Source organism: Lupinus angustifolius, chromosome LG19 (assembly GCF_001865875.1).
Source record: "Lupinus angustifolius cultivar Tanjil chromosome LG19, LupAngTanjil_v1.0, whole genome shotgun sequence".
Lineage (NCBI taxonomy): Eukaryota > Viridiplantae > Streptophyta > Magnoliopsida > Fabales > Fabaceae > Lupinus > Lupinus angustifolius.
This window is the reverse complement of record NC_032027.1, coordinates 3362168-3377952: the sequence shown is the minus strand read 5'-3', so window position 1 is coordinate 3377952 and position 15785 is coordinate 3362168. Positions and strand designations below refer to the sequence as shown.

Here is a 15785-nt window from a genome sequence, read left to right as displayed (position 1 = left end):
CAGTTTGACATAAACAACAATGATTTGAAGAACCCATTCTATCTACATCCGGGAGAGAATCCTGTAGCAGTTCTTGTCATACCATCCCTGGATGGTGGTAACTACCATTCTTGGAGCAGGGCTATGAAGAAGTCTTTGTTATCCAAGAATAAATTCAAGTTCGTAGATGGTACAATCACACCACCTAACCCAAGCAACATTGATTATGACACATGGGAGAGATGCAACACAATGGTATTCTCCTGGATTACAAGGTGCTTGTCTCAACAAATAGCACAAAGCACCATCTATATCGATAATGCCCAAGATATTTGGCTTGACCTCAAGGAGAGATACTCAAAAAGGAATTATTTCAGGTTCCCAGATGTTCTAAAGGAGTTGTACTCAATCAAACAAGGAGATAGAAACATCTCAAGTTACTTCACAGACCTGAAAATACTATAGGATGAGCTAGAATCATTAAGACCAATGCCTTATTATACATGTGAGGTAAAATGTAGGTGCAACCTGGTCAAAAGCGTGAGGAGTCATAGAGATATAGAGTATGTCATTTGTTTCCTAAAGGGCCTAAATGATCAGTTCAACACATCTAAAGCTCAAATTCTTCTTATGGAACCTTTACCAACAATCAACAAAGCCTTCTCATTACTTCTTCAACAAGAAAGCCAGATGGATGAACCAGATACTTCAAGGGTGTTGTTCAATCAACAAATCAACAAGAAGGACATGACACAACCACAACTGAGAGAAGCAACTCAGCCTTGGAAAGCTAAGAGCAATCATCCAAAAGGAAACTTCATGCAAGCAAAAGCTACAGGAACATGAAGAGGCTCTTGGAATCAGAAAGGAAATAGCAGAAAAGTATGCACCTATTGTGGCAAAGAGAAGCACACAGTGGACACATGCTACTTCAACCATGGGTTCCCACCAAGTTTCCAACAATCAAGATCAAGACACGACTCTGGGATGATCAATGCTGCAACATCAGAAGATCTAAACACACAACAGGAGACAAAGAAACAACCAATAACTGCCAACTCAAGGGATATGGGTTTCAACTTCAGTCCTGAACAATGTGAACAAATAGCATCCCTGATCAAAAGCATGAGAACTGGACCAGCAGGTCACAAAGTAAATCAGTTAAGCATAGAACCAAGAAATACTTTACAAGGCAATCAGAACCAAGAAGGTAATCAAATAACAGGTAACATTTCACACTGGATCTTAGTCACAGGAGCCACAGATCATGTGTGCCCTGATTTGTCAAGCTTCATTGCCTTCCATAACATAAGGCCAATTGCCATTGGTCTACCTAATGGCACCAAAATATTTGCTAAGCATTCAGGAACTATAATGATCTCAAAAGAATTAATCTTGCATGATGTTTTATATATACCTAACTTTAAATTCAACTTGATCTTAGTATACAAACTCACCAACTCTTTACATTGCAAACTAACTTTTTATGATGCCAATTGCTCTATTCAGGATATGATTACCTTAAGGACGATTGGACATGCTGATGTTAAAAATGGATTGTACATCTTAAGTAATTCTTTTAGGAATAAGTGTGAATTGCATCACAATGTAAACACTCTAAATACTGTTGATTTCTTTGACCTATGACATTTTAGACTTGGGCATCCATCAAATAATGTATTGAATTCATTATGCAAAGAGTTTGATTATGTTAAATTTGACTCTACAAATGTTTGTGATTACTGTTATCTAGGTAAGCATGCTAAACTGCCATTTCCTAACAAAATGAATAGAACTCATTGTCCTTTCGACATGATACATATCGATATATGAGGGCCTCTAGCTGATAGCTCTATTAATGGTCACAAATACTTCCTTACTGTAGTTGATGACCATAGTAGACACACATGGATTTTCCTTATGAAATCCAAATCAGAAGCTAGAACCCTTGTGCAAGATTTTGTTAAACTAGTTCACACTCAATATGACAAGACTGTCAAGATTATAAGAAGTGACAATAGCCATGAGTTCAATATGCCTAACTTCTATCAAGAAAGAGGCATAATCCACCAAACTTCTTGTGTGGAAACTCTCCAACAGAACTCAGTGGTTGAAAGAAAGCATAGACACATCTTGAATGTGACTCGTATCCTCCTCCTTCAGTCTAAATCACCTAGGAAGTTTTGGTCCTTTGCAACACAACATGCCACTTACCTTATAAATAGGCTTCCCAGTCCTGTCCTTAAACTTAAGACCCCTTATGAACTAATTCACAATAGGAAGCCCAATCTGTTAGATCTAAAAGTTTTTGGGTGCTTATGCTTTGCATCCACCTTATCCCAAAACAGATCCAAGCTTGACCCTAGAGCAAGAAAGTGTGCTTTCTTGGGTTACATGCCAACTACCAAGGGCTACATCCTTTTTGATTTAAAGAATAGGTAAATTTTCATCTCTAGGCATGTTGTGTTTCATGAGCACATCTTCCCTTACCAACCCAACCACACTTCTGAAGATGATAATGGGAATAGCCTTGAAAATGACATGACATTCCTTGACATACCACCTGGGCCACCCACCACCACAAAGATCACTAACATACAAAGTTATGATGACCAGCCACATGAAACTATCTATCAGGATCCCAGGGAAGAGATAGCTAACCAGACCCATGAAACTACTGATACTCACATTCTTAGACGTTCATCTCGGCCCAAAAATCCCCCTACCTACCTACAGGATTTTCAATGCTTCCTGACTGCCTATGATCCCTATAAATCTACACCTCACAGAACCAACAAGCACACCCTCTCCTCCACCTTATCCTATGAACGTATATCCCCCCATCATCTTAATCACATCATCTCCACCAACACTCATGTTGAACCCAAAACTTACAAGCATGCCATACAGTGCAAGCACTGGATAGAGGCTATGCAACATGAACTCAATGCCCTTGAGCTCAACAAAACTTGGTCTTTGGTTGATCTGCCTCCCAACAAGAAACCCATTGGGTCTAAATAGGTCTATAAGATCAAATATAAATCAGATGGGACAATTGAGAGATATAAAGCTAGGCTTGTGGCTAAAGGTTTTAGTCAAACAGAGGGTATAGATTTCTTTGAAACTTTTGCACCTGTAATTAAACTTACCACTGTCAGGCTATTATTATCTATTGCTGCTTCACAGAATTGGATTATGCCTCAGCTTGATGTCAATAATGCCTTCCTTCATGGTGAGTTAAGTGAGGATGTTTACATGAACATACCACAAGGAGTTGTGTGCAAGGAACCTAACAAAGTTTGCAAACTACACAAGTCCTTCTATGGACTTAAACAGGCAGATAGACAATGGTTCACAAGGTTAACTCAAATTCTTCTTTCTTTAGAATATGTTCAATCACATCATGATCACTCCTTGTTCACTAAAAATATTGGGCCTCATTTTACTGCTTTACTTATACATGTTGATGATTTAGTACTAAGTGGTAACAATCAAACTGAAATCGACTTTGTTAAGAACTGTTTAGATAAACAATTTAAGATAAAAGACCTTGGTGCTATTAAATATTTTCTTGGATTAGAGGTGGCTAGATCTAACAATGGCATAATTCTGTGCCGAAGAAAGTATGCTCTTGATATTCTTTTAGACACAGGATTCATTAACTCAAAGCCTGTCCCAACACCTATTGTCAAAACCACAAAACTACACCAGGATGACTCAAATGCATACAAAGATCCACCTGCATACAAAAGGTTAGTAGGGAGCTACTATATCTAACAAATACAAGGCCATATATCAACTATGTTGTCCAACAATTGAGCCAATACATGGCAAATCCAACAACCACTCACTTCAAGACCCTGACCAGAGTGCTTTGATATATCAAGGGTAGTCCAGGGAAAGGATTGTTCTATGGAACCTCATCTCATCTCCAACATAAGGCTTTCAGTGATTCTGATTGGGCCACTTGCATTGACTCAAGAAAATCTATAATTGATTTGTGTATTTTCCTTGGTAATTCTTTAGTTTCTTGGAAATCCAAGAAGCAAAACACTGTGGCTCGTTCCTCATCAGAAGCAGAATACATGGCATTAGCAACAACAACTTATGAAATTCAGTGGTTAACTTTCTTGCTTGACAACTTCAAAATTCCATTCAAAAGACCAACATTGTTGTATTGTGATAATGACTCTTCAAGGTACATAACAACTAACTCTGTCTTCCACGAGCGTACCAAACACATCGACATTGATTGTCATGTTGTTAGAGAACGTCTTCAATCCAACCTTTTCCATCTCCTACCCATCAAAACAACACAACAATGTGCAGACATATTAACCAAGGCCTTAGACCCTGCTCCTTTCTCTTTTCTCTTGTCCAAACCGGGAGTAATTAACATCTACTCTCCAATTTGCGAGGTAGTATTGAAGTCAAGTCATTATGCTCATGACAAGGACTCTCGGTCAGACTTGGCTCAGGAGGCCAAGGTCTCTCGGTCAGACTTGGCTCAGGAGGCCAAGGTAGTATGCAACATCGTGACCGAGGATACACGACCATACTTGATAAACTTGGCTCATCAGAGACACGGTCATGGTGCATCAGGAACACACGGTCAGGAAACATCAGGCGCATCAGACGCATCATGCGCATCACCCAGACACGGTCAGGATGCATCAGCATCAGGCACATCACACTGACACAGTCAGGCTGGCAGATTGGCGCATTAGAGGCATACACAGACACGGTCAAGGCGAGTCAGGTGTCTCACGCAGACATGGTCAGACGCATATATTAGCGAATCAGCCTAACATGTTGGCGCACCAGATAGTGCACCAAGTGGCCTTTGCCCCTCGGTCATCACAGACCCCGTGGGACACGAGAAGTATTTTTAGCAAACCAAACCCAGCCTAACATGTTTTTACTTAGTCAAAGTTGGCTATTAGCACATGTGCATACTTATTAGCACATGTGCATATTTATTAAGCACATGTGCATATTCATCAATTATATAAATGACTCTTGCATTATTGTAATTTTAACTTAACTTCTTCTATTCAATAATATAAGGTATATTCAGCTTACAAATCGCTTTAGTGATGGATCTCCATTGTAAGCATATTCACCATTTTGGCTAATATAAATTTTGGCTATAACAATAACCAATACAGAGTTTTTTTATCTTTTGAAAAATGGATGGATTTGAATTTGAATGCTAATAGATGGTGAAATCCATCCACCAATTCATATAAATTCATTTAAACTATACTAAAAGTTATTTAATTTATCCATATCCAATGGATTACAATCCACTTATGACTCAATTTTCATGGATTTGGATGCTTGAATATCCAATCCATTTAATTTTTATTATTGAAACTAAAAATACTATTGAATGAAATCATTATTTTAAAAATTATTATCTCAACTAAATATTTTTTAAATCACATTTTAAAAAAACACTTCTAAAGTTATTTATAAAACACTCTTAAAAATCAATTTTTTAAAAAGTGATTTTTGAAACTTTCAAAGAAAAATATTTTTTCAATATTCTAAAACCATTTGATGTTTAAAGTTCTACGTGCAAAGTTTTTAACAAATACTTATAGAGTGTAATATCTATGCAATGTGAGTGTAAAAATTTATACATAATCACTACATCATCCACCATTCATTTGGATTACTTTTTTGAAGAGTCAATGTTAATTAAATATAAATGGCAAATGATGCAGTGATAATGTATAAAACTCATACATTCTGAGTGCATACATTTTTTCTCATACTTATATATGTTATGCACTTAAGAATAAAATTTTAATATTAACTACACATGTCATATATTTGATACCAATTTAATAAAATATTATAAGTGAGAGTTAGAATCATGGATGAATTTGTTTGTGTTTAGTTATCTTAAATACTAAATGAAATTCCAAAGCAAAGAAAATCATTTGTATAGTTTGATTTTTGGATGGATTGGATATCCACCCAAATGGATATATCTATAGATATTTATTGGATATAACAGATGAATTTGAATACATCCATTATCAATATTATTCATTGGATTATATACATTTAAATCCATTAGCTCTAATGGATGAATTTAGATGAATTTAATTTGAATAGATTGTAGATTGTAGATTGTAGATTGTAGATAATTTTACCATCACCTCTATTATTATACCTCATTCATTTACTAATTATCATTTATTTCTAAATAAAAACATTACTTATAATGAATAATAAATTGACTATGTAAAAGCTTTATAGAAGGAAATAAATATTAAATTTCGGATAATTTTCATTTTATTGTATGTTTGCTTCATTTAAAATTAAAAGTGTATATTCAGAAATATACTAACATTGTATTTGACTCCACGAGATGAAAGACAAAACTTTGGGTTAGACAATTATTATCATAACTTTATGCTCACATTCTTTTGTGGAAATAATAGGATTAGTCAAGAATAGAAAGATCATTGGAATGATATAATGAATGAAATTAAGAGTTCTTTCAATTACCAAAATATAGCAAAACAAATATCAATCACGTTTTAAATCCATTATTATCAAATAAGGCTAATAAATAGTCACCAATAAAGTTAAATAGAATTCACAAAAGGATTGATATTCCCTCACCCTTTTGGGTATGAAATTAATCCTTTGAGGATTTGTGGTTGTCCCTCTTAATCAGTGTTACTCTCAGAAATCAAATTATTAATTTTTTAGTGATCTTAAAAATTTAACGAGACTTTATACTACTAGACCGATACATTGTTGGTCATCGACTCTTATTGTAAAAAAGCAATAAGCACAATTAGATTATGGAATAGACCAACCACGTACTTAGGCCCATTTCGTGTGTAATATAATCTTCCATACTAGCAAATAATAGAAAACAAAATTGAAAAGATGAAATTAAATGGAGGGTAGACTCGTATAATTGAATCATAGGATTTATGCAAAAATTGATATTCTCATATCATTGTTGGAGCATTATTTATGTAGTGGTCCCCATAATTGAACTTTATGTTTAGAAGGATTAGAGGTAATTTAAGTTAATCAGAACTAAATTATAGGATAGACATTTTTAATGAACAATTAATTCATATTTTGATAGGATAATTTGTTTTTGACCTAAATTTGATTCAAATTCATAATATTTCGAATAAAAGTGAATCAACATGATAGATTGTCATAGTTTATGTATTTAACATTTGATTTATTTGAAAATGTAGTAATATAACATTATTTGGTTGGCTAAAATTTTAAGGAAACTCCTATTACATAAATTTTGATTTGAAATTTAATTAGAGTAACTTATAACTAATAAGTTTGGATTTTTTAATGAATAATATTATGTCCTTCTAAAACAACTTTTTTTAACTATAATAAGTTGACATCTAGGTGGAAAATTACACGTATTCATATAGTTAGGCTAATTCTAAATTTAATTTGTTAAAACGATATGCATTTTCCTTTTTAATTCATTCATACTTACCAACTAGTTAATTTGTTGAACTTATCAAACATTTATCATCTCTCAAGATAGTAAAATTTGTATTAACTTTGGTACAAATTTTTAGATGAAGAGAGGTGGCCATTCAACTATAAATTATAAAACAAAGAAATAGGAAAGTAAAACTATGGTGAGTTTTAAAAACCAATTTGGCACTTGCACATTTTTACTGGATTCAATTTTTTTTGGTTTCCCACATGTATCCTTGTACTAGAGGCAATTCTGTCCGAGCTGGGAACATCCACAGGTACGTGGATCTAACTCTTCCAGTGAATATTTTTTTCATCAACAAGACTCGAACCCAAAACCTTGCTTAAGGTACAATCAAGTATGTATCACTTGAACCAACGCATGTTGGTTTACTAGATTCAATTTGTTCACAAAAAATAATAAAGTGGTGAAATAGTTTTTGAATAATTTATGTGTATGGTCTATATAAGTAAAGTTACTTTCTCCTGTCCTTTTTAATTAGTTACTATTTTGAGTCCTTTTATAGGATTTTTTCCAGAATTTTTTATACAAACAAATGTTATTTATTTAGTGAAAAAAGAATCAAAATGAATCCGTAAAATCATTAATTGAATTGGAGAAAAACACAGGCCTAAACTTATGAAATTTTTTGATACTATCAAGAGTATCTCCTCACCTTATAATAAAGAACTAGTTCCTTTTGGAGTTCGTGGTTGCCTTTCAATAAGTGTTGTTCACAAGAATCGAACCCTTAACATTTGGATCATCTTACAAAAATCTAATGAGTTTACCAACACCTTATTAATTAAACTCATGAATTTGTGATGAATTTACCATAAAATCATAGGCTTTGGCTAAACTCAATTCACATGTTAACTCTCAAAGCAATATATATATATATATAAAACAAAAAAAGGAGTGTCCTTATTGTGATTAGTCATTATATATCATTGTCATACAAGTGTAATATTTATGAACAATATATGTTTAGATTATATTTTTGAAGACTCAAATGATAATTAAATATAATATGAATAGATGAGGAACTTAATAAACTTGTTGAACTTACAAGTTGACCTGAGTTTATTTGAATTTGCTACTGTACAAATTTCAATACCTAATCTCATAATCTCTTATTATCTAACATTTATTTTAAATGATTGATTCTTAAATAAAAGTAATTAGAATTTAAAATTAGCATATCATCTAATATTGATTTTTATATTTTTTTTGATAGTCATCGATGATTAATAAATCAATAATAAATGATTTACATTATTAGTGTATATATATTAACTCCCAAGTAATAATACAAATGAAAGATAAATGATGTTATAATATTATATAATATATATTACACCATTAGAAAAATCCAAAAGATGAGTTTTTTCTTTTTTGTTACCCCCACTGACTCTGGTTTAGTTTCTGAAACCCAAATACAATAACGTATATTATAATCGAACAGTAGAACATAGAGTACAGTAATCGTAGTTTATACGTAGCAAAGTTGCTTTAGTAGTACTTCAAATTGTTGAAAAGCAATCTCAGAGAGAGAATATTAACCGCCATTGCAGCACTGCGTTTTATATACAACACTCTCTTCTCATTCCTCATTTCCCAATTCTCCATTAATGCTTCACTTTCATCACTTTCACACTTCAAAATAGTTCTTCAAATTAAGTAATTAAACTAATTCCTAGAATTCCAAGGTGTTTTAGGTTTGTTAATTTTTCAAATGGAACAAGCCAATGAAATTTTACGTGGATCCACTCAAAACGACGACGTCGTTGCGCTTGACTCAATTCAGTTCAACGAAGAAATTCAGGGAATCATGGCGCCGGTACCGGCGCCGGAAAACGCTAGCTCCTTCACCGCGCTGCTTGAGCTTCCTCCGACTCAGGCCGTCGAGCTTCTCCACTCGCCGGATTCATCTGTCGCTGCCGCTGCTCGGAAACCGCCTCTAGTGAACACGAAGGGATATCTGGTCAACGCCTTCAACGGGAATAGTTTGACCTTTCCTTCGAACTCTGTGTTGATCGAACGCGCTGCGAAGTTCTCTGTGTTTGCCGGAGAGAACTCGTCATCGCCGGAGGAGGCGTGTTTGGTTCCGGTTGGTTCCGGCGATATGGTGAAGAACGAGCCGCAAGAGACGGATTCGAACCCGTGCTCTACGCAAGGTTGCGTTTCGGATCCTGCTGTTGAAAACAAGAATCAGAGGAACGTGAAGAGAAAGGAGCGAGAGAAGAAGGTAACGCTAAACCCCCAATTATAACCGGTTCGGGAATTAGGGTTTCGATAGAATTTCTCAATTCAATGCTCAAAACATTAAATAACCGCTGGTTTTGTGAAATTCAGGTTAAAGCGTCGTCTAAGAAGAGTAAGAGCGTCGCCGATGAGAATTCCGGTGACGGCGAGAAGCTTCCGTACGTTCATGTTCGAGTTCGTCGAGGTCAAGCTACAGATAGCCATAGCTTAGCAGAAAGGGTAACCTCATGATTAAACCCTAATTAATTTGCTTAATCACAATCATTTTCATGGTTTTATTATGAAAGTTTAATTGATGTTAGAGTGTAATATTTATTGGTTGTTTACGTAAAGATTTACATTATATGATTTATTATTAATTCATATTTTTTTATATAGTCAATAACAATTAAATAAATATGAATAATATTGTACAAAACTTTTATTAAGTTATTGCATATATTTTTTAGAGAAAAAAAATGTATATAATGATAGAGTTTTTTACACTGTATTATTCACCATTTATTTTTAATTATCATTGATTTTTACAAACAAAAAACAATCAAATTGTACAGTGGATGATGTACTATAAATTCTTACGTTATTGCATACATAAATCTTACACTATTTTTTAATTTTATTTTAAAAAAAATGAGTGTGTTTGTTTGTTTGTGATGCAGGCTAGGAGAGAGAAAATCAATGCTAGGATGAAGCTTTTACAAGAGCTGGTCCCCGGATGCAACAAGGTGCAATCTTAGTCTTAATCTTAATCAAACCTTAAATCATTAGTTAATAGAATTTATTAAATGTGCTTTATTCATGTTTCAGGATTATGCTATCATTTTCTGTCTAATTTGTCTCCCAAAAGTGCAATTATGTTTTTCTAGGTTACGGACTTTAATAACGGTTTTTGTCATTGTCACCTTTTTCACCATCCACAAAAGAAAGTGATTGCTTTTACATCAAGAAAAGTGCCTCCTGGCACCGAGTGTCAAACGTGGCATTTTTATAATTTTACCCTTCTCAAGGGTTTTGCTTTTTGGTTCATATCTTTATTATTGCATATCTTTTTGAAGGTTACTTTTGTCATTGCAAATGCAAGTTTCTATCTTTTATGCTTTAGGTAACGGGTTTGTTACATTAACGTGTTTCCCCAACTTTGGTTTTGGACATTCTGTTCACAGTGACAGTGCCCTTTCATATTTTCCTTAAAAATTTACATGAAGAATATTTCACAAAAATAAAGTAGTGATTCTGGAGATATAAGTTCGTTGTTGTTTAATGAGTAGGACAAAAAACAATACACGTCATGGGTTGTACTTGTACATGACAATTAAGGTAATCCCCTCTTCTTTCTTTCTTCAGCCTTCTGGCTTATTGAAGAGACATAGTGGTGGGCTTGTGGGGGCGGAAGGGGGTGGGGGGAGGGGAGAGTTCTAGTTTAAGACTAACGAAACTAGCATGCATAGTTATGGGGTCCCCTTGACAAGTGAAAGATTAATACATCTTGTGACGGTGATGGTATCATTATCTCTTCAAGTTTGGTATCTATCATTTATGGGGTGATGAAAATGGGATGAGTAAAGAATGCATACTTTGGAGTGCATCCAACAAACAGCAGACCTAACTTGCTTGGGACATTTGTACATTATATCAAATTAATGTCACCTAAACTTTTCTATATGAAAAGTCATCTAAACATAAACTAAATACGTACCTCAAGATCCTTGAAATATATTTTCTAATCTTTTGGTGAGTGTAGGAGATGTGTGCATTGATATAGAAATTTCTTGTTCAAGTGTTTATCTCGATATCATATATTTCACAACACAGTTATTACAATCACGTTTACATGGTTAACTATTATGTTTTCCGAAGTATTAAAAGAGCAAGTGCAATTCAAAGAACAATGATAATAGGATTAGAAACAAAAAAGAACTCTCCTTTCTCCATATTTAATTTTGTCAAAACCTGTGTGATATTTCTTTCATAAATTCTAAAGGATTATTCTTTTGTATTCTATAGTGCATAACTGTAAAAAGATACAGTCTAGTGCCATAAAGGTCATATCATGCTTGGAGTCCATGAAAGGGTTAGGCCGATGTTGTATTTATAGTAGATAGTCTTGCCTTGCATTTTTAAGAGGTTGATTTTTTGACTTAAACCTATAACCTTTGGATCACATGGCAATAGCTTCAACTGTTGTGCCAAGGCCCGTTGAAGTAGATAAATGATTAAAGTGAAAATTTCCACTTGCACCATTTTTTCCAACTCAGTTGACCCCAGGAATATGCCTAAGTAGATCCAGCGGGACTTATGCTAACTTTGTTCTTTTTTTGCTATGATGCTCTATGGGTTATATTTGAGTAATGATATTGAGGTACTCTATAATATGATCTTGGAGTTTTAAGTGTTACTTTTCTATATTCAGGTAGCATATGGTTTATCCACGAGCAACTCTGATTTATGGGCTCTCTTATCATACTTGCATCCATGAATCATGGTTATTGCTCTTCTAATTTTGGAAACCTTCAAGCATCTGTTTTCTTTCTTTATTTCTTGTTTATCTAGTGAATAAGCCACTGTTAATTGTAGTTCTGTTTTCAGCTTTAACTTACTCAAAATTACACTTTTGTTTTAACATAATTTTTGTTGCCATCCAAAACTCAAATGGTATTGGTTTAAATTGAGTTGTCAACAATAGGGTACAAAAATGGAGATCGATGGGCTATCCTGCAATGCACAAAAGTTTACTACAAAACCTTCACTAATGATACTGAAATGCGATTTGATTATAATCTGAAAATGTTTCTGAATACAGGATAAGAGTAATCTGGTTGAAATTTTAGCGAGATGATTTGTTTGAATGTGCCATTGTAGCCTGTTCTATGTTAGATCACATTCACATTCGGTCATGATCCATAAATGAACCCTTGTTCTTGTTTGATGGACACTCGTGGACTTTGCATTGCGTTGCTAAATTTACTGAAAATAAGTAATGTAGGTCAAAGTCCAAAGGTAGCTGACATGATAAGATATTCTATGCAGATATCAGGAACAACATTGGTTCTGGATGAAATAATCAACCATGTGCAAAATCTACAACGTCAAGTGGAGGTCAGACTCTCACATTCCAGACATATTACATAAATTTTTGGCTATGAGCAGGCTAAAGTTGCTAATTATTAGCTGTGTGATTCACAAAAATGGCTTATGCTTAGAAACTTTTGAAATAAAAAGCTTGGTTTCCCTTTTTCACAACTCTGTCCAATCTTCAAAACTGATATCTTGTCAGGTAAAGATGCTAATGGGAATTGATGTTTTGGGGTTCATTGGGAACAAATAAAATAGTTACCTGTCGGAAAGCATTGAGCTGCCCTAAGTCCTATCGTTTTGACTTATATGACTTATAATCTACATGAAAAACGGTTTTTGCTCACCAAAAACATGAAATCATGGTTCATTGAATCATTAGTCAAACTCCTTTTCCCATGCATATTGTCTGCCGCCTTGTTGCATGATGTCGCAAAATCCTTGAATTGTGCTAGTGCATATGCTTATAACTAATACTATTCTTGTAATAAAATTTGTCAAAATAAGTTTTGCTTAGTAACTGAATTGAGTCTAATCTGTGAAAATGTCTCAAGATTTTCAAGATGGAAGATTTTTTGTATTGGAAGACAACACCATGGCATTTGAGCTAACTGCCACCTATATGATTTCGGTCTCATTGATTTATGCTCTGATTGCAGTTCTTATCAATGAAACTGGCAGCGGTTAACCCGAGAATCGATTTCAGCCTAGACAGCTTATTGGCTACTGATGTGAGTATTATAAATTTATCTAAATTGCACAAATTTCTCTTTTTTTAATATATAATTTATCTATTTACTTTTTGGACTCGGAGGCTAGTTTTAAGAATTGGAACGTCTATGGCTTAACTCAAACTATATTTTGAGGGATACTTCATTGCCTCATATTCTGGAGTACATTCTGTTATGCTGTTATGGAGCCATCGACACTTTCTGCATTATGTAGGTCAAAATGATAGTATTGTCCTATCTGATATGTTTTGCTTAATTTATTTGTACAAAAACTGAAATGGTGAACTAGAACATGGGGGACACTGAAAGGGATGGCTTGTAGTCAGTTATTGTGATTTATGCCATTTTGTTGGATGTTATTCCAGAACAACTATGAAACGTTCTAAACATTGCAAACAGTAACAGTGAGTGTCAGCAGACCAGATAATTGCTTATGCTTGCCTAAATCCATCTTAATCATACTTTACAAATTGTCTGTCACATTGCAACTGAAGATGTTGCATCTAAATCCATAAATCTAGGTCAGGGGTTGCCAGCTTGTTTATGCGATTCAAAATGTGTGCTCGAATGCTTTCGCGTAGAGCTGGAGTTGGACTTGTGTTGTTTTGATGAAGTGAAGTGCTTTATATAGCTAGATCTGCCTATCAGTTGATATTTAGAACTGCTATTAAATTCACCTCTGTAATTAACAGGGAGCATCTCTAGTGGAAAGTAACTTACCTAGCATGGTTACACCTCTAATGTGGCCAGAAATCCCACATAATGGTATCAGACAGCATTATCAACAGCAGTGGCAATATGATGCATTCCACCAACCACTTTGGGGGAGGGAAGAAGAGAACCACAATTTCATGACTCCAGAAAATTCACTTTTGAGTTATGACTCCTCGGCAAATTCAGGTAGATCAGGATCTAGCTTCTGTTGTACATTTTCCTCTCAAAAGACATGCTTAACAAAATAAATAAATCTGACTTCATCACATCATGTTTCGCACTGCCATTGGCAAAGGGCTTAGTAAATAGAGATATGGATTGAAAAAGTTTGCTATCTTTTGGTGGGACATTTGATAAGGAAGAAAATCATAAAGGAATCTTGAAGGATGCTCATAAACAATAAATTGGGCATTCTGGTCACTAATTTAAAGCTATAAATTTGCTGTAAAAGAAAGTACAGATAAGTTTCAAAGGTTTAAATTGACAAAACAATTTGTAAGTATTGATTCTTTAGCTACAATTTTGGAAGTATTGAAGTTTAATTTAAATTGTGTTACAGCATCTCTGCACTCAAATCAATTGAAGATGAAGCTGTGAAAGCATACAAAAGTTATGGTACCAGTAGCTATTAGCCTAGTAATGTAAATATCAAATATAGTATCAGTTAGTAGTTTGCAGTGATTTGAGCGGTCCTCAGAGTAAGTTGGTCACCTTGATTTTCTTCAGCCAAAAATGGAAGAAGAATTTGAATGCTATTGTTATATAGTGTTTATTTTTACTACGTATACTAACTATAGGGGTCATTCAATCTATATGAGGTGATTGATTGATTCAGATTGTAAAATCATAGAACGGACTATTATTGAACTGTCATGGGGTGAAGATGCTTTGTTCATTAATGCTACTTAGATGATTGAAAAAAATCTATTTTAATTTTTGAGTTACATGCAGTTTTACTTTCTATCCTTTCCCATTTTCATCGAAAGGTACCAAGTCCCTTGTTTATTGCTGGTCCCGGCAGCAGTGCCAGAATCCCCTGATTCTGCTGAGATTTTAACTGCATTATTTATATGCTTTGAATGCCAAAATTTCTCCAAATTAATAATCACTAGAGGGATGCCAAAACTGATGACAGAACAGAGAAATTTTATTCAATACTTTTTCACCGATTTGGGTGTTTGTTGTAGTTACTTTAGTTAGACTTATTAATTTTTATAAGTGAAACTCCCTTTTGCAAGCTATCATTGAGTTGAAACTTGTAATACTCATTCCATGCTTCCTCAGATTACTATAGCTATAAAATTATATTATAGAGTAGATGAGATCTAAACATGCCTTATTATTATATATAGCCACATGTTTATGCCGACCCATAAACCAACACCAAATCGTGACCTCACTTTGTGTTATATATTGATATTGTGTGTTTCATGATGTATATATGAGTGTCGGTGGCACTTACTATGCCTATTGCATCTCAATCAAATTAGTTTAAGCCCATAATGGTTCTCCACAGGTAGCATTTTCCAACATTA

General features: G+C 34.2%; 1 protein-coding gene across 3 annotated transcripts; it reads left to right on the top strand.

The window, feature by feature from the left end:
• LOC109334778 (transcription factor bHLH48-like) lies at window positions 8977–15197 on the top strand. Of its 3 annotated transcripts, XM_019570716.1 has the most exons (9): window positions 8977–9128; window positions 9200–9716; window positions 9824–9952; window positions 10393–10458; window positions 12761–12829; window positions 13465–13536; window positions 14229–14474; window positions 14662–14666; window positions 14751–15197. In XM_019570716.1, exons 1-9 carry the CDS (start codon window positions 9100–9102, stop codon window positions 14845–14847), a joined length of 1230 nt encoding a protein of 409 aa, XP_019426261.1. In that variant the 5' UTR covers window positions 8977–9099; the 3' UTR covers window positions 14848–15197. The 3 variants fall into 3 exon arrangements, with proteins under 3 accessions (XP_019426261.1, XP_019426262.1, XP_019426263.1); XM_019570717.1 differs by having other exon boundaries at window positions 8977–9716; XM_019570718.1 differs by lacking the exon at window positions 14662–14666 and having other exon boundaries at window positions 8983–9128; window positions 14229–14436; window positions 14810–15186.

Excerpts from the sequence above, each read along its gene's own strand:
- LOC109334778 (XM_019570716.1), top strand. The coding sequence starts at position 9,100 with ATGCTTCACTTTCATCACTTTCACACTTC. Across the intron at positions 9,953-10,392 it reads GCCATAGCTTAGCAGAAAGG|GCTAGGAGAGAGAAAATCAA; the intron begins GTAACCTCATGA and ends TTTGTGATGCAG. Across the intron at positions 10,459-12,760 it reads TGGTCCCCGGATGCAACAAG|ATATCAGGAACAACATTGGT; the intron begins GTGCAATCTTAG and ends TATTCTATGCAG.